Source organism: Aedes albopictus, chromosome 3 (assembly GCF_035046485.1).
Source record: "Aedes albopictus strain Foshan chromosome 3, AalbF5, whole genome shotgun sequence".
NCBI classification, from domain to species: Eukaryota; Metazoa; Arthropoda; class Insecta; order Diptera; family Culicidae; genus Aedes; species Aedes albopictus.
In genome coordinates this window covers 254346122-254365600 of record NC_085138.1, presented here as the reverse complement: position 1 = coordinate 254365600, position 19479 = coordinate 254346122, and the positions used below count along the sequence as shown (strand labels likewise).

Here is a 19479-nt window from a genome sequence, read left to right as displayed (position 1 = left end):
ACATGCGAATGTTACTTCTGTGTGTGTCTCGAGCGTTCGTGCCGTAGCTTCTAAAACCAACCCATTCGGTGTTGTTCGGATGTTCGGGTGAGCATGTGGCGGCACTGACAGATGCGTGCAAAATCGTGTGTGAGTTACATCATGTTGGTTTTGCCACCTTTTTGTCTATGGTCATCGCTGAGCAGTGTACAGTTCAATCGCAAGCGATAAGAATACAGTAGATAAGTTGATTGAACATTCGTGAGGAGATTTTGAATCATTGTTTTTGCAATTCGTGTCTGGTTCTAGCGATGGCTATGAACATATCAGGCCAAACATTTCAATAGGTCCTATCTGCATTTGAGAGGCTCTCTTTGTTCACTTTCTCTTTTAATTATTGCAATGTAATGGTACACTTTTTAACTATTTTGCAGTATAAATCAAAAGACGATTGTTTTGATCTTGAACAGCAGAGAGAAAGAGAGAGATTGCTGGATGGATTGAAAAATAATTGCTATTATTCAGTCATTCGTATTGTTGCAAGCAAAAGCACAAACAAAATCTTCATGCAGTACTGAATACCAGCAAAATTGCGGTGAATGAAAAGTTTCAGGAGGAACTCCTGAAGAAATCCCTCGAAAAAAAATCCTGGAGAAATTCCTGGAAATATTCCTGGAGAAACCCCAAAAGGAATCCCGGAAGGAATTCCTAAGGAAATCACTCGTGATGGAAGTCCTGGGAACTTCTTGCAAATAATCTAAGAGGAATTCCGAAAGGAACCCCATGAAGATTTCCTGGAGGAATTTTTAAAATAATTACTGGAGCTGAGAATCACTCTAGAATCACAGAAGGAATTCTTCCTAATGCATCACGTTGGGAACAGCTCACTGACGTAGTGTACGTTTTGGGTAAAAAATGTCCCTAGTTTTTTTAATCTGTATTAACGAGATTTTTAGCCCAAGGCTAGTTCATCTCGGGACCCACGCTTTACTTCCCTTCCGAAGGAAGAACTTACATTTTGCGAGTTTGTCGGGAGTGGGATTCGATCCCAGGTCCTCGGCGTGATAGTCAAGTGTTCTAACCATCACACCAGGTCCGCTCCGCTCATGTCCCTAGTGTGCAATGAGGGTTAAGGATTTATTGTACAAAATATTTAAGAAATTCCTGGAACAATTTTTGAATAAGCTCTGTTAAAAACTTCTGGAAAAATTAGTTGATGAAACTCCTACAGAAATACTTCAAACAATTCCAGATAGAATTGTTGTGAAATTCTTTGAATAATTTATGGTGAAATCCCTGAAAAAATATCTGAAGAAATACATGCAGAAATACTGAAAAGGGTTTCTGGTAAAACTCCTATGGGAATCCTTGGAGATATGCCTGAAGTAATTGTTGAAAAAAGCACTGGTACAATCACTGTAGAATCTCTGCAGATATTCCAGGTGAAAATCCTGGAGAAATGTCTGGTGAAATCCATAGAAGAATTCTTGATGGAATCTTTAGAGGGATCCATGCTGGAATCACTGAGAGAAGTAATGGGAAAATTTCAGCAGGAATTCGTCGATGCATCCTTGCAGAAGTATCTATAAAAAATCTGAAGGAAATTTGGTAGAAATTTCCTAGAGGCAAGACAGATAATACTCAATTTCTTAGGTGTGTGCACACGTAAGAACTATTTACACCCACGAGACGCGACAACGAGAATGGACACAACACGTTTTGTTCTTACTAACGAGGTTAGTAAGAACAGAACATGTTGTATCCGTTCTCGTTGTTGCGTCTCATGGGTGCAAGACAGATATACCGTGAGCATTTTTTTTTTCAGAGTGTTGCTCAACATTCTTCTGGCTTTCATAAAGTGTTGCCTGGTACCAGAGCAAAATCGATCAGTATTGCCCGATTTGTTGAATTCTGCAGACGTTTCCGAATGGATTCGACGAAAAATAGTTCCTCAGCGTGGCTCTACCCCATTTGGCATAAAAGCCATTTGACATAACAAGGATTATGCACATTATTATCAAGAAGTTATTATGCCAAATGGCATTATGCCAAATGGGGTAGAGCCCCTCAGCGTTGCTCAGAGTTGCTCCGGATTGCACAATGTCTTGCCTCTAGGGAATTCCTGAAGCATTTTTTTAACAACCTAAAACGATCACGATCGAAACCCCGCAAGATGTCCATGAAGGAACTCACGAAGGAGAAGGTCCTGGAGAAGCCGCTTGAGGAATTTCTGAATGAATCCCTGGAGAAGTGCCTGAAGAAATACCTGGATGAATTTCTGAATGTTTCATAATGAAATCTCAGGACCATTTAGAATGCTGGATCTTCATAGCGATAATCATTTTGAATGTCGCCTACAAAGTGTTATCCCAGATTGCCTTCCATCGTCTGACACCTAAAGCGAATGAGTTCGTGAAAGGTATCAAGCCAGCTTCATCGAAGGCCCGTCGACAACAGACCAGATCTTCCCCGTACGATGAATCATACAGAAAAGCAGAGAATATGAGGTCCAAACGTGTCATTCGTCTATCGAAGTCAAGGCGGCATACGACAGTATCGACCGTACAGAGCTATGGAAAATCAAGGGAGAGACGGCTTTCCTGGGCAGCTCACGAGACTGCTCAAAGGAACGATGGGCAGTGTGCAAAGCTGCATCAGGATTTTTGGTGAACGATCCAGCTTATTCGGGTCTCACCGGGAAAGGGCGAACTCTCCTCAAGTGTTCTGTCTAACATCGCTCTGGAAGGTGCGATACGGCAAGCCGGGCTCAACAGCCGCTGTCGATATTCACGAAATCTGGTCAATTTGTGTGCTTTGTGGACAACATGGATATTATCGCCTGAAAATTTGTGTGAGCTTCTTGAGAGGAGAATCAAAATGATCAATGCTACCCCGTTTTACAGGGCTAGGTTATTCTACATTTTGAAAATATCTCAACTAAGAGGGACTTGTTTGCAGCTATAGCTTTACTATTCATACTCAAAATTATTACTTATGATTTAAACTAAATAGGGTATTGTACCATTTGGGCAGGTGTACCTATTTTGGGCACTTGTCGCTATATCTAAGTCAATTTCAAACCGATTGATTTGAATTTTCGTACAGAGTTAGATACTGTACCTGCCTAACTCTAGACAAAATTTCAAATCAATCGGTTTGAAATTGACTTAGTTATAGCGGCAAGTGCCCAAAATAGGAACACCTGCCCAAATGGTACAAGACCCTATGATGTTTTTCTCCTCAAAATTGCTCGACTTTTCCTCCTTTCGGTGGTTTATTTATGCCTCGCTGGGGCGCATTATATCTTTTGAGTTGAGGCTTTTGTGATGAACAAGAGAAAGCCATTAATCCATTACTGAAAGGGCCAAACGATAGGTAGCCGCAATGCATCATTCAACTTAAATACACTACTTCTTGAAAATGAAATCACCTGGTGAGCAGTAATAATAATAATTCGTCAACCAGGCCAGGCCATCCACTAGCACTGTGCCAGCCCAGCATGTTTAATTCACAGCGCCCTTCGACAGAAAAAGAAACGTATGGCGTGACAAGGATGGTTTTGTCTTCAGAATTGTTGGTGAATCACCTAGTTTTATTTCTCACATCAGGTCGTTTCCAGCTCCAAGTGCTAATGAGAACGAAATGACCTGTCTGAAAAGGGCCAGTCATTCGACATACTGTTCTTTGATGAAAGGATTACTGTGAGTTGCGGCTTATTATGAGAAAACTTGTATTTCAGAATTGTATTCAAGGTGAACAGCATATGTCAAAATATTCAAGGATAAAGATATTGGTTTCGTGGGTATTTTCAAGTTAAAAGCTTGTGCTCCCCTTTGCCAAACATTAATGTTAATCTAGATGCTAGAACAAATCAAACTATCAAATTAGGCTGTGAAAGTCAAGTCAAGTGCAATCCACAGGTTCCATCCCAAGCAACACACATGTTATATAAAAGTTACGACAGCGCAAGTTTTGGTTGTATAGAAAATTATTTTACGTTATTTCAACACTATGTTAGAATTACGTAAAATAAACTTCTATACAACCAAAACTTGCGCTCTCGTAACTCTATTATAACAAGTGTGTTGCTTGGGATGCAAAGGGTAATACTTAGTAATACAAAAAAAAAATTAAGAAGAATCTTTGTAGTAAAAATAACACCACATCTTTAAGATAATTTCACAAATATCAACACAGCTCACAATGAAACAACTGTCTGTGTAGAACCTTTAAACTAATTGCAATTGTACGGTAGTCACCTTCCTCCATGCAGATGCTATTATTAAAAAGTTTGCGGAAAAAAATCGCGTGAACAAAATCCACTAATTAATTGACATATATACATTAATCAGCACAAATATAGCAGCTGTTGAACAACGACTGCTCGTCACAATAACTGCCTCACCCGGAAGCAGACAGTACAAGCAATGCGGCATTACCCATTGCACTAAAGGCTCATCCGACCCATCGTTCGCCGCATTTATCGTGATTTAATAATTCACATCAAAAACTTTTTGCCGACCGTTTCATTGCCACGCTGGTTGCTTCGTGAAGCTTTCCGTTTGGAGAACGGGAAGATTTTCATGATTTCCACTGAAAAGCGAGACAGCTGAAACACTTCGTGCCAACATTTATTAAGATGTTGATGGGTTCATAGCGAAGCAATTACTCAATTTCTAGGAACTTCGTGTTTATTAATTAGCATGAGCAGCAGCGACTTTTTATTGGTTTCAAATCAAAAGTATTACCTGTTTCAGCAAATTGAACATTTATAATTGAACCCGGAGAGGATTAACAGCTTTGGATTGTCTTCTTCTTCTTCTTCTTCTTCTTCTTCTTCTTCTTCTTCTTCTTCTTCTTCTTCTTCTTCTGCTTCTTCTTCTTCTTTCTTCTTCTTATTGGCGTCACGTCGCAACTGGGACAAAGTTTGCTTCCAGTCATAAGCAATCATCAATTTTTCAAAACTTTTTTTTTGCGCTAAATCACAAAACCTTCATTGGTTTCACTGGTATACAGATGGTGAGTAGAATGCTAATAGAATGCTGACCTACGCCCAGGTTGAGGCCTAAACGAGCAGCTGCCAAGGATGGAGATCATTAACTTTAGTGAGTGAGAATCTATCAAGTGGCTCATCTAGGAGTTCTCGTTGAGATCACTCCAGGATTAGCTCTGCAAATTCCTATGAAAATTCTTCCAGAGCTCCTTTAGACACGCTTCCAGAAATTTATCTAGAAATTCTGTTATGAACTCGTTCTGAGTTTCTTTCATAAAATAAGTTTCTAATATTGTACCTTTGAGTTAATAAGATAATTTTGATCGTTTGTCCAAATAGAGCCCCACACCGGATACTCCTTGAAGATGTTAGACCACTTATTCAAATAGCAGTTAAAAGATTAACTAACACACCTCGTTTTCCTTTCTCTTTCCAGAGGTAAGACCACCCTCGAAAAAAGGCACCCCCGTAGTGGTAGAATTCAGCATATTCGTCGTCGACATCAACTCGATCAACGTGGAGGATATGGATTTCAGGTACTGGTTGATGAAACGAACGCTTCCTTAATTGGCATCCACTTTGTTCAATTTCCGCTTCCGCGCGCTTCTCTTCCTACCTATCGTTTAACAAAGAAAACCCCCTCTCAATTTCCACCCATAATGCGACTCCGAATTCGACGGCCACGACGATGATGACGACGATGACGACGACGACGAACAAACGCTGTGCATTCCCTTGCAGAGTAGATATGTTCGTGCACCAGAAGTGGGTCGAGTCGCGACTGGACTTGCATGACGACATCTTCGAGGATGGCGACGATCACGTTATACTTCCGCCGGAGTTTTTCGACAACCTGTGGCAACCGGATCCGTACTTTCTGAACTCGAAAATATCAGGTGAGTTCTGCATTTTTGCCAGTTGGCGCCAAATAATGAATGTGCTTATCTTCACTGCAAAACAAAACGACTCTTATCATATAAGCAGTCGTCCCATTTTTCACTCCATGCATTCTGTGTTTTTTTATGGTTTTATACAACCACAAATATATGTTAGAGTGAATTTCAAATTAATATGCATGTTTTTTTGTTCCTTGTATGTCATTTAGCAAGTATTATTTGCAGCTTCTTGGCGTTTCGTTTTAAATTTAATGAAGGAAACTTGCTTCGCCAAGACGGATAGCTTAAGGAGTTTCTACAACATCATTGAAGTACATATAGACAAAAGATCATAAAACTCCATTTATTTCCGCCGCTTTTGAGATTTGCATATCGTGTTTATCTCGTATGTATTAAATGATGCTGTATCTTGGGTCGTTAACCCTTGTTCGCCGTGCGATGTGACTCCCTTCACCGCACTTCTTGCAGAGTTCTTATGGGGATCTTAACACTCCCACGACTTGTGACCTTACTCAAAGCAGTTGAAGCACGCCTCTGGCGGAATTGGCCGCCTTATTAACGTCCCGTACCGAGAGCTAAACCTGGTTATCTCGTCCAGATTTTCACAGTGAACGGTTAGATCGCCTGTGTTGGCAGGGCTCTTGAATCTACCTTTATTCCCTGGATTTCTTGGGATAACACCAGATAAGACGTAATCGTTTTCCCGTCCTGGTGGTTTTTCTTATTAACACTCAGCAACAAGTGCTGAATTTAGCCCATAATGTTCCCCAGTACGTTGGCGCACTTAATTGCTTCGGTCCTGAAGAGCAGCGCTTCGCTTTTATCACACTTGCGGGTTGATCTAGCCTTATTTCATTTCTCAAGTTCTTCGTTTTGCCTACTGCAATCCAGGTGTTCTCTTTACCATGGTCCGGCTGATTCCTGGCCTTCCGTGAGGGATCAACCTTTTTCAGCTCACCTTTGCCCTGGATTCCCTTTTCGTGTTTTGCAGCTTACTTGCGTGCTTTGCTACCTGCTATAGCCGACATCTTCTCCTTGGACGGTCTGTCGTCTTCTTAAGGGTGCTACTTGCTCCCAGCGGGCCGTCCTTCACCGACAGGGCATTACATCTGCTTCGGCCATGCAGCTCGTGTCAGAAGGCGATTACCTGCAGGATCTCGTGTTCTCGTCTACTTGTGCTCATCCACCGTGCCTCATTCTTCAGCCAAAACGTCGTATTCTTTCTTGGCCAAAGCCACCGACTTTCCGAGTTTCAGCAGGTCCTGCTTGTCGTCCGTGCTGATGTTGTTGGGACTGCTGATGAGTTGCTTTACGACTACCATCATCTTAGGTAGGGAATCGCGCCACTTGGGCGGTGGCTTCTATTTTCGTCTGTTTTCCACTATAACTCAGTCAAATTTGAACCAATTGACACAATTTTTGGAATGCAGTGAGATATGTATAGTATCTACCCGTGTACAACATTTCAAGTCAATTGGTTCAAAATTGACTGAGTTATGGTGGAAAACAGACGAATATAGAAGCCACCGCCCAAGTAGCGCGATACCCTAGCCCACATCTATTACGGTTCAGCATTAGCATGAGCTTTGCGCCGCTCATCTACGCTTCTTCTCCTGAGTCTGCTTCGCTACTACAACTCCTGGCTGGTGTTTCCACCCTTGAAGTTCGTCGAATCGTCAGTCAAAGCGATATCGTTTCTGGGTCTATATGAGCGCTGTGGTCAGCGGTCGTACTGGAGTTTCAACTTCACGTAAAATATGAGTTTGTCATTATAAGTGCTTCCGAACTTGACTTGACTGTTAAGTACATAACCATGCTAGCACCCCTCGAAACCCAAAAGATGCGTTAACGGAGCTTGTGGGGTACCTGGGCAGACCAGCCCCCCAGCCCCAAAGTATTTCATCTCTTACCGCGTAAATGCAGGGCGAGGGCGTGGTGGAACTCCTTTCCCATGCCACTCGTGGGCTCCAAAATGAGTCAAGTTAATAAAAATCTATCGGTGCACAGTGTTCGAAATCGATGATTTTACGATCAAAATTAAATAACTTTTTTTAGGTTGGTTCTAGAGGTTTGGCGTGTTCTACAAAGTTTTTCTGCATGTTAAAAGGCGTCTTTTGAAAAAATGTAATTAATGATCAATCCCCCTAGAAGTGAGATAAAATTTTTATTTTTTCAAAAAATTTTTTTAGAAGTTTGATGTCTTCGGCAAAGTTGTAGCTCATGATAAGAGAAAAAAATCTGTAGAACATGTCAAAGCTCCACCTTTTACGGTTTTCGAGATATGGAGCATTTTGTGCAAAGTTCCCCTAAAATTAGTTTTCTCAGTTTAGCTTCAACAGATAAAATCCTACAGTTTTGTGACCTTCTACAAACTTGTTTATGTCGTCAAAATACACATTTCTTCCGAAGATATTAAGTCATTATATCTTAAAACAAAAAAGTTATAGGCAAATGTATCATATTTTAAGGTGTACTTTCACCTTAAGTAACTATTTCCGGCGCAAAATGGCGCAGATGGCTCAGTCGGTAGGTGAAAGATTAGACATTTTACTATCTCTTGAGGGTGAAAACCCTCGTGCGCAATAGTGGGAAAAGTGTTTTAAATACAAGGCAAAAACATATTATTTTGCCTGTCATACAATAAAAAAATTAAAAAAAAATAAGAATTTCGCAGTAATTTTTAATGCCCTCTGTTGCTTCCGGCAAAATCTTTACAACGTTTTTACAGAAAACGGTGAGTTTTTATCACTGAAAATTGAAAAACCATAAGAAAAGTATTGTTTTAACCCGAGAGTTATAGTTATAGTTAGTTCTAAATAAAAGTATTGAATTTTTCAAACTTATGACAACATATGCCCAAACCAACCCAAACGCTTGACTACCTACCCAATTCAATAAAATTCAATGTCTACAATGGTTAGAATAGTAAATGCGTTTTGATAAATACCTTCGCAGCTCTAATTGTCTTCTTTAGCGATGTTGAGATACTTCCATATTCTGAATCTGCATGCCAAGCTGAGCCGAAATCCAAATTTTCATTCATTTTGGTGCCCGGGAACCTATTTAAAAATCAGTTAGAGGTTTGTATAGGGGCGATTTGTCGAATCACCCCTCGTCGCATTTTGTATTGGGCGAAGCTGTCAAGCAATTGCCCAGCTGTCAAAAGGCGATTTAAAAAAAATCTCTTTGTAATTGATTTGAGGTATCAAAATAAAGTTCAAAAAATCTGAAAAAATCATAGTGGCTCAGAAAGAGGTGCTCTTTCGTATAAAACTAAAAAATCAATAAATTTTACAATATTCAAAAACCGTATTAAGATAGTTTTTATATTTTGACGATTTTCTGGTGAAAATAAAGCAAATCGTTTTTATCAAATGTTCAATTTGGGCTTCTAAATCATTATTTTTATTTATTTTTCTTGTATTACAGGCAAAATAATATGTTTTTGCCTTGTAATTAAAACACCTTTCCCACTATTGCCCACGAGGGTTTCCACCCTCAAGAGATAGTAAAAAGTCTAATCTTTCAACTACCGACTGAGCCATCTGCGCCATTTTGCGCCGGAAATAGTTATTTAAGGTGAAAGTACACCTTAAAATATGATAAATTTGCCTATAACTTTTTTGTTTTAAGATATAATGACTTAATATCTTCGGAAGATATGTATTTTGACGTCCCGAACAACTTTGTAGAAGGTCACAAAACTGTTGGGTTTTATCTGTTGAAGCTAAACTGAAAAAACTAGTTTTAGGGGTACTTCGCACAAAACGCTCCATATCTCGAAAACCGTAAGAGGTGGAGCTTTGACATGTTCTACAGATTTTTTTCTCTTATTATGAGCCACAACTTTGCCGAAGACATCAAACTTCCAAAAAATTTTTTTGAAAAAATAAAAATTTTATCTCACTTCTAGGGGGATTGATAATTAATTACATTTTATCAGAAGACGCCTTTTAACATGCAGAAAAACTTTGTAGAACACGCCAAACCTCTAGAACCAACCTAAAAAAAGTTATTTAATTTTGATCGCAAAATCATCGATTTCGAACACTGTGCGGTGCCGGTAACGGTGAGGCTAACTCTTTTGCAATAAGCGGGTTGGATAGGTCTCCTTGAGAACTGAGGAGTCAGGAGCAGGAAGCTGCACACGCAGCTCCAGCGTGAGAGCTCCGATTCATTCACCGTCTAGCCTGCCGGGGCAGATAGTGGACAGAGCGTGATTAATGAGGGCCATCCCATCAATCAAAAACGAGACGGGCTGTCTGCAATGGAGGTGGCTGTGCAGCAGCTTGGCAAGATCATCGACTTTGCGTCCACGAAGTCCAACATAAGCAAGACCCTAAAATGTATCTGTTGCGATTTCGTAAGTCAATGGACGATCCCAAGCAAGATCACGAGAGATTCGTGAAAACTGCAGCTGCGGCAGAACCGGCGAAAGCACGAAGACTACGAAGTCTACCCAGACGGAGGCTTTCGCTTTCGCAGGAAGCCCAAAAGGTGTGGCAGATGCGGCTGCTTTTGATAAGTACTCACAGGCTAGGCTAGGCGGATACTGAACCCGGAGGTCGGCAGTAATGCCGGCAAGTCGGACCCCAGCCAGGCGTCTCGGAAAGCTGGAAAGGGTTGACCTGAAAAGGCTGACCCGTACTGGATAGAAGGGAACAGGGAGTTGTAACCGTTGTTGGGCTCTCAACAATAGAGAAGAGTGAACCAAGGGGAGAACCCCCATTGAACGAAAGTCGAGCGGAAGAGAAAGAAGAAAAACCGCTAGTCGAGGAGGTTAGGGACGCCAAAGCAAGAAGGCGAAGAAGAGTAGGTGCCAAGCGCGTAAAAGGCGACGCACTCGTCATCAAGACCGAACAGTCTAAGTACTCGGACGTCTTGAGGACGATGCGAAGCGACGCCAAGCTGGATCTGGGAGCCGACGTGCGCAGTACTAGACGTACTCGTACGGGCGCAGTGATCCTTGAGCTCAGGCGCGACAAAGAACGCAAGGGCGCAGCCTACAAAAGTCTGGCGGAAAAGGTCCTTGGTGAAGGGGTTAAGGTGAGGGCTCTCACACAAGAGGCGACTCCGAAGGTTAAAGTCCTAGATGAGGTCACCGAAGTGCTAGAGCTAGTCACGGTGCTTCGGCAACAGTGCGAGGTGTAGGTGGCCGCCGCAGCCGTTAGGCTATGGAAGGAGCTGCCAGGGACATAGTTAGCTTTGGTTCAGCTACCTGTGGCGGACGTCGAAAAGTCTGTTAAAGTAGGGAGGATAAAGGTAGGCTGGTGCGTGTGTCATCTGACGTTCCACGAGCCACCGGAGGTTTGTTTCAGGTGTCTGGAACCAGGACACAAGTCAAAGGACTGCAAAGGCCCTGACAGGAGCAAAATATGCAGGAGATACGGCACCGAAGGCCGTAAGACACAATGCTGCACGAGTCCACCCATTTGCCTGATCTGTACCGGGAAATCCCTGAGCAACAGTCATCCAACAACGGGTGGTCCAAGGTGCCCGGCCTTCAAGAAAGCCGCAGTGAACAAATCACAGTGAAGGTAACGCTGTGACACGGCTCAGCAACTGCTTTGTCGGGCGGTTTCTGAGTGGAGGACGGATATCGCCATCATAGCGGACCCATACCGAGTACCCGTCGGCAACGGTAAATGGACCGTGGATTGGTCCAGAAAAATGGCGGCGATATGGACGACGGGTAAATACCCCGTCCAGGAGTTAGTGTCTACTACCTATTAGGGCTTCGTGGTCGCCAAAGTAAACGGGGTCTTCTTCTGTAGCTGTTATGCGTATCCGCGGTGGCCGATCGAGCAGTGCACGCAGATGGTGGACCGCATTTTGACCGTGCTAACACAGCGAAGGCCGATGGCAATAGAGGATGATTTCAGACAAGCCGGGAAAGTCGTGCCACGAACCAGCGGGGTAAGATCCTGCTAGAGACACCAGCCATACTAGATGTCGACCTGGTTAATGTCGGTACCAAGAGTACCTTTGCGGAGTCGATTATTGACGTTACTTTTTGTAATCCTGGCCTAACAAGTAGTTCGAACTGAAGAGTAGACGATAGCTACACTCACAGCGATCACCTTGCGGTTCGCTACAGTATCAACTACAACAACAGCAGGCAGCGGGTAAAGGAAGAGGCGGCTAGGCCAAGGCCAAGCCCTCGCAGGTGGAAGACATCATACATCGACGAAGGGGTATTTAGGGAGGCGCTCCGCCGCTTACTAGTGGATTCCAGCGATTGCGGACTTGCACCACGCCTGTCTACGGGCTATGTGGCGGATGCAGCGAGCACGAACTGAGGATGAGCGAAGCCGACGGCGGGTGGTATTCGCCACTGCCAATGTCGCGCTGAAGACCGAGATAAGGGCAAGCAAAAAGGTCTGCTTCAAAGTTCTCTGTCAGAGTGCCAATGTGAATCCCTGGGATGATCGTGATCGTGATGGTCAAGACAAGAGATGTAATGCCTTCTACAGAGCAATTTCCATAGATGTTGAAGGGGATCATCGAGGGGCTTTTTCCGCGTCATGATCCTAGTCCTTGCTCTCCTTTCGTAGGACAGCCGGGGACTTGGGCTGGCGATGAGAAGAGGGTCACCGATGTGGAACTTGCAGGGATAGCAAAGTCCCATAGCGTAGGTAAGGCCCCAGGTACGGACGAAGTTCCGAATCTGGCCTTAAAAGTAGGTATTGCAGAGGCTCCCGAGATGTTCAGGTCTGCTATGCAGCAGAAATGCCTGGACTAGGGTGTTTTCCCAGAAGCTTGGAAAAGGCAAAGCCTGGTTCTATTGCCAAAGCCGGGGAAACCACCCCGAGACCCGTCAGTGTATAGACCAAAATGCTTGATCAACACGGCGGGGAAGGTGCCCGAAAAGATCAATCTCAACAGAATGTTTAGGTACACCTAGTGTGTAAATGGTCTCCAGTTCGGCTTCCGGGAAGGGAGGTCGACCGTAGACGCTATCCTATCGGTTACAAAAACCGCCGAGATAGCGCTCTAGCGTGAGAGGAGGGGGTTTCGCTACTATGCGGTAGTGACTCTGGATGTAAGGAACGCGTTCAATAGCGTCAATTGGCCGGCTATTGCCGATGCGCTCCAGCATCTGCGGATACTCGGGTACCTGTACAAGACTCGGAAGCTACTTCCAGAATCGAGCAGTATACTTACTATACAGAGGTGGGTCGGCAGTGATTAAACATAACCTCAGGAGTCCCGCAAGGTTCCATCCTGGGTCCGGTGTTATCAAGGTGGTGGAGGCGTGGATGAGATCCAGGAAATTGGAATTGGCTCACCACAAAACAGAAGTGGTGGTTGTGAAAAACCGGAAGTCGGAACAGCAAGCGGTGATCAGTATATGCAATTGCACTATCACTTCGAAGCGCCCCGTTAAACACTTGGGTGTGATGATTGACGACTTCGGTAGCCACGTTTATTACGTAGGTTATACCGGTGCCGCGGGAAGAACATCCTGATAGCATTGCTATCGTGGCGTCGGTCTAATGGGTTGGATCCGAGCTCTCGGTTGGAAAGGGGTCCCCGATTATGGCAGGTGGAGGCCCCACTTGTTCTTCCTTCTGGTGCTAGCTGATAGGCCCTGAGCCTTCAGCAGGTCAAATCGCGTTGCGCGTATTATCTTGAAGCTTGCAGAACAGTTGGGAGTGGGCGTGTTGGTTGACCCTGCCCGCCTTCAAGGACAAAAGGAGTCGTAAGGACCACTCGGAAAACTGAGTAAGCGCCAGTATGCTACCTTGGTGGACTTCGCAAAGCGAGTTATCGATGTTCATTGCTGCAAGCTACTCAGCTAATCTTGAGGATATAATATGCACTAGTCCCTCTCTGATGTTGGAAGTAAGTGTAAGCAAGAACATCAGCAGCGGTGCGAAAACAGAGTAGGCGTGGAGATGGGCTATTATATTTGAATTTTTCCAATCAGATGTCATTCGTGTAATAATCGTAGTGCAACAAATACAACATTTTTGTTCTTCCCAATTCAACGAAACCTGGTTTTACTTCCTAGATTACAACAGGTTGTGGGTCCAGTCGACAGTGTTTTGTTGAAAGTGGTGATTACCATTTGAGCAAAAACAGTTTTTTTTGTTGGAGCACCCGTTCAGGAGGAGAAATGGATTTCGCAAAGCTAGGAATCAAGCGACTTTCATACGACAATTATGAAACATGGACGATTCGAGCTCGGCAGATGTTAACACGAGAAGGTCTGTGGAGCTATGTGCCGAAACTCCAGATGAAGAAAGAACGACCCAGTGGCAAATAAAGGATGAACTGGCGCTGCAAACGATTGGATTTCTGATTGAGGACGCTCAATTAAGAATTATTAAGGATGCTGGCACCGCACGAGAAGCATGGGTGTTGCTGAAAGAGTACTACGTTAAGGACTCGTCGGTCGGAAAAGTTGCTCTAATCAAGAAGCTGTCGAAACTGGAACTTGCGGAAGGTGGTGACATGCGACAGCACCTTGTCGAATTTGAAGATCTATTCGAGAGAATCGAGAATGTTGGATGCAGGATGGATGATGATATGAAGGCGGCTTTCATCTTGGCAAGCTTGCCTCAATCTTATGAAAGCATCGTGGCATCAATTCAGGGTCGGATGGACGTTTTCACTATGATTTTTGTGAAAACGAAGCTGCTGGAAGAATTCGAGCTTCGCCGAGAACGAAGTGATGAATTTAACGATCGGAAAGCCCTTGCAGTGGAAGTGTTTCAAAAACAGACGAGGAGCTCAGAGGAACAGCGCCTGTGCTATGCTTGCGGAAGTGCTAAACACGTGATGCGTAACTGTGAGCTGCTAAAGAAAGTGCGGAATGAGTCATCCAGAGTTCCAGTGAAGCCGAAAATGCGTTCCGCAGTAGCGATTGAGGAGGAAGTTTTTCACGGAAGCGTATGCTTTGCAGCGTTTAAGGAGGAGACGCATGGTGGATGGTATTTAGATTCAGGAACTTCGAGTCATATGACGGGTCGGGCAGATCTGCTGAACGGTACTAGGGGAACTGCGGGCATAACGCCCCCCGGGGGCAAAACGCCTTCACAATTGTGGAGGTTTCCGTTAAATGCAAGCAAACTAGAATTCAAACTGAGCAGGTTAAGATCGGCTGCTATTGTCGAAAGAAAAGCGTGAAAAAAGACGATTTTCCACATTTGGAAAGATTTTCTAATTTGCAGCGCACAGAAATTAAGACATTGCGCGCTGATTATCTGGAATCAACCCATGTAACTACCACGCGCCTCCTACTCCTTCATTTGCTGCTGGGAAGAGTTCGATGGAGCCCCTTGGTAATTCACACCAAGTCAAAGCGGGAAATGCCAGCGGGCGTTTTGCCTCACCCAAAAAGGCGTTTTGCCTCCTGCAGTTTTCCGGCTTTTAGGTGCCGGAAAACTTGTTTATTTGAATGGGAAATTTTGTGGGCACGCGGGCCAAAAGTTGAAGTCTCTTGGGTAAAGGAGTAAACTGCTCTCCAAGGCAGAATACGACCCTTAAATAAGCATCATTTGAGGTTTATGGCCACATATGCTTAGCCGGGGCGTTATGCCCCTCTTTCCCCTACGAGAATGGAGAAACAAAACGTTATCCTGGCTAATGGTAAGAATGAACTCTGTGATACAAAGGGGAAAATTACTGTACATGCGGATAATGGAAAGGGATGCTCTGTTACAGTAGCGCTACAGGACGTCATTGTGGTTCCCGGATTGTCGTTTAATCTAGTGTCAGTACCGGCAATCACTAAACGCGGTTTTACAGTTTTTAGTGCCAATGAATGCCATATCATGAAAGGAGATTCAATAATTGTGGTAGGAAGGAAAGAAGGAAATCTTTATCGATTAAATGTGTAAGTGTTGAAATTGTATAAGTTAACGCTGTAAAGAAAATAGGAAAATAGGAAAGCTTCTGTTCTTGAGGAGGAGTGTTGGAAGTAAGTGTAAGCAAGAACATCAGCAGCGGTGCGGAAACAGAGTAGGCGTGGAGATGGGCTATTATATTTGAATTTTCCTAATCAGATGTCATTCGTGTAATAATCGTAGTGCAACAAATACAACATTTTTGTTCTTCAAAATTCAACGAAACCTGGTTTTACTTCCTAGATTACAACATCTGAAACAGTGCATCCTTTATGGTTCAGGAGAGACGAAGGGTTTGGCGACCATGGGAATGTTGTTTAAAGAGTCGAGGAGAGAGTAGTCCTGGCTTTTATTTTTGTTGTAGAAGGTGGCCTTATCCCCACACTTCGTCTGCGATTCGAATATTTTATCTTGATCCATCCAGCGTTGCACTTATCAGACTAATTAGTTCCGCCGGAAAACCATGTTCCTACATTATCTGCCGAAGTTCATTTCTTTTCACTGAATCGTATGCTGCTTCGAATTCAATAAACAGATGGTGAGTCTGGTAGTTATACTCTCACTTTGTTTTATGTTAAACGTTCCATCCGTCGTTGATCGGCCATAACAAAAACCAGCCTGGTAGTCCTCATGAGGTCTCAGTCTGTTAAACAGGACACGTGATAGTATCTTGTACGCCTAATTTACCAGACTAGTATCTCTACAATTAGCATATGCTAGTCTGTGCCCTTTCTTGTCCAAGCAGCTAGTTGGCAATTCTCGATCCTCTCATATCTTTTATAAATCTGGTTCTTACTTCCGTGTAATAATGTGGTAGTTAAATCCTGTTCAAAGATTTTAAATATCAAAGCTGAGAATTACAATAACACAATATGTTCTAGAAACTCCTCTCTTCAAACCGCACATTGCACCAAGCTATCACCCACTGCATAGTTAGTTTTTCAGTTTCCTGTTTGAGTTCGTTTTAGCTTTTCCATTTCGGTGCCGTTGTGTATATGCATTGCCGTCGTATATGAGCCTACAAACCACAGCAAACCAAATCGCTATAACTGGAAAATGGAAAACCTTATGTGTGTGGTGTGCCTATGTTGAAATCGACCATAGGCAATGGCAAGGCAGCCGCTATCAGGAAAGTCAAAAATAAACAAGCCGCAATAACTTGACGAAGAAAGCCGCTTTTCCAATTGCACTGTAGGGGAAGTCGGTGTGAATTGTGCCAAGCGATAGACAGCGGTAACCATATTTACTTAAAACATTTGTCGGACGTTTCTAAAATACTTTCAGGGGTATTTCGGGAAAGAACATTTTTGGACTAACTCGTACATTCATCCGTTTCTTAAGGAACGCACTTTATCCCGCTTTCCCCACACAGTATTTGGGTACATTCGACTCTATAACCAATCGTTCGGCTAACTGCTGAAAGGTGCACCCCATTTGATCGATGCCCATGAGTCAGAGTCATGGTTGCTGGTTTCGGTTTTGCCTTGGTGGATAACCACCGTGCGCCTCACGAGTACATAAATTTAAACTTGAATCCACACAGTATTGCTGGACAGACCTCGACGCGGCGGCGGCGGAAAATATATGTGCGATTTGCCCCGATGAAAGCCATCGATAACCTTTACCTTCTAAACTTTCATTCAAATTCCTGCCCCCGCATTCTGTGTTGAAGGCGCTCTGCTGCTGCTCTCTACGTCTACATAGAACACCCGTCAAGGCACTCAGTATCTCAAAGTCAAAAGTAGTTTACCCTGGAGTTCTCTGCATATTACAAGTGCAAGTGTTCTTTCTGATTCTTATTTGACTTAAACGTCCACGCATCAGACCGTAGATTTCTAATTTTGGAAAATGCTAAAATTGTTTCCATTTCATCATCATCTCGATCAAACGCCGCATTTGAATGATAAATGCGCTAGTTTCAAATGCTCGCATGGCAGCGTCAAGACTTTCGTTGGTTCGATTCTCGCCACTGAATAGAGTGTTATGTTTTATGACCCATATCGGGAACTCGTATCACATCCATTGTAAAAGTCCCATCACATAAATTGGCACCCAACTGATGTTTTACTGCTCCATCGGCAGATAAGCTTGAATAATTTGGAAACGGGACACACGTTATTATTATGAACTATCGGGATGTCTTTTTAATTTGATGCTTTGGAACAAGTGGGGTTATCCTTTTATTTCAACAGTTACTTTTTCACAGTTAGATATGTGTGCACCTGCACATGTAGGGTCTTGTACCATTTGGACAGGTGTACCTTTTTTAGGCACTTGTCGCTAAAACGAAGTCAATTTCAAACCGATTGATTTGAAATTTGGTCCAGAGTTAAGCACGTACAGTATCTAACTCTGTACAGAAATTTTCCACAGTTGAGAAAATTCGTAAAGAAAAGTCAGAAAAACTAAGCCCGAACTCGTGGAAAATTTTCAAAAACATATTTTTGTGAAGGTTTATTTATAAGCTTTAATCGCTGATATTTTTTGAATAGTCTAGTCTAGTCTAGTCTAGTCTACACATACACAGCCATTCATTGAAAGAATCCTGGAAAATGATAGAATCGACTACTTCCATCATTTTTCTTGTCATTATTAATGCTTGCAGTACATCGTAGATGTATTACAAGGATTAAAGCGGCCAGGCCTACTGTGCAGCGTTTTGTATTTTTTTTTTATTATTGAATGGGGACATCACGTACCAACCGCTCAGTTTTATATAAGTAGAACACGTGAAAATCGGTGGGAGTGACGTTGCTAAGAAGGTTAATGTCACTCCTGGGTCCATAGTTTCCGGGGATGGGACACAGGTATTTACCCCCATGTCCTGGCCTTTATGCCTAGGCTTAAGCGCCATTACTCGCTCTCTGAAACGAAATAAAATGCTATTCCCTCCCACTATTAAATAATTGTATATAACCCAGGTATAAGAAAACAAATATGTCACCATTAAAATTGAGAAACAAACTCACCAAATCATCAACATCTAAGTAACGCAAACCAGGGTGTCACCCAGCCTTTTGATGATAAAATTCACGCTCAGTCATTCGCTGCATAACCTGTGGCAGTGGGAATCAATACTTCCAGTCTGGCTTCAAGTAATGAGGTAGTTGAATTCCAAGCTTGAACACTGTTGGTAATCCGAATTGACTGTTAATTGATCGTTTGACACTTAATTCTTATTTTATTCCCCTTTTCACGATGTCATTGTGGTCCTTTAAAGCAACACAACAATATCAGAAGCAATATTTCACACAAAATATTCAACATTTAATTCGCCATGATTAACTGAATACTTACTCATTAAAATATTTCATCATTTTCAATCGAGTACCTTCAATTCTCAAACTACCGACACCAAGACCGACACAATTCACCGAAAAATATTTAAAACGGCAACTGTAATAACTTTTGACAATCGGCCGAATTGATCAAAAACTATGACAAGCAGTGCGAGCACATGTGCTTGGTCAGTTTCTTTCTCTGTTCTTATTTAGCCTACAATGATTTGTCGTGATTATGTTTTATGGAATGCATGCTTAGGGAACTCAGACAATCATCCTCATTTGAACGCCTGAATGAGATATGTATGATAAAGGATTAATATGTTTAGCCATGCTAAGATTTGGACACTACACACCACACCCAACATGCAAACCACCCTCCCTTACCCCTTTTTATAATTTAGACCATATAGCATATTATGTATTACAAGTAAATAACCCAAAAAAAACGCAACTCCAACAGGACGATCACCCAAACT

At 42.9% G+C, this 19479-nt stretch overlaps 1 protein-coding gene across 7 annotated transcripts in view; it reads left to right on the top strand.

The window, feature by feature from the left end:
* Positions 1 to 19479, top strand: part of LOC109422319 (glycine receptor subunit alpha-4) — a 155968-nt gene that overhangs the window by 108360 nt on the left and 28129 nt on the right. For 5 of the 7 annotated variants that reach the window (XM_062860258.1, XM_062860260.1, XM_062860262.1 and 2 more), the window contains 2 exons: positions 5409 to 5508; positions 5714 to 5868. In XM_062860258.1, the coding sequence (XP_062716242.1) occupies positions 5409 to 5508; positions 5714 to 5868 (255 nt within the window). Of the gene's footprint in view, positions 1 to 5402; positions 5509 to 5604; positions 5869 to 19479 lie in introns of those variants that run through there. The other 2 variants (XM_062860264.1, XM_062860263.1) reach the window with 2 other exon arrangements.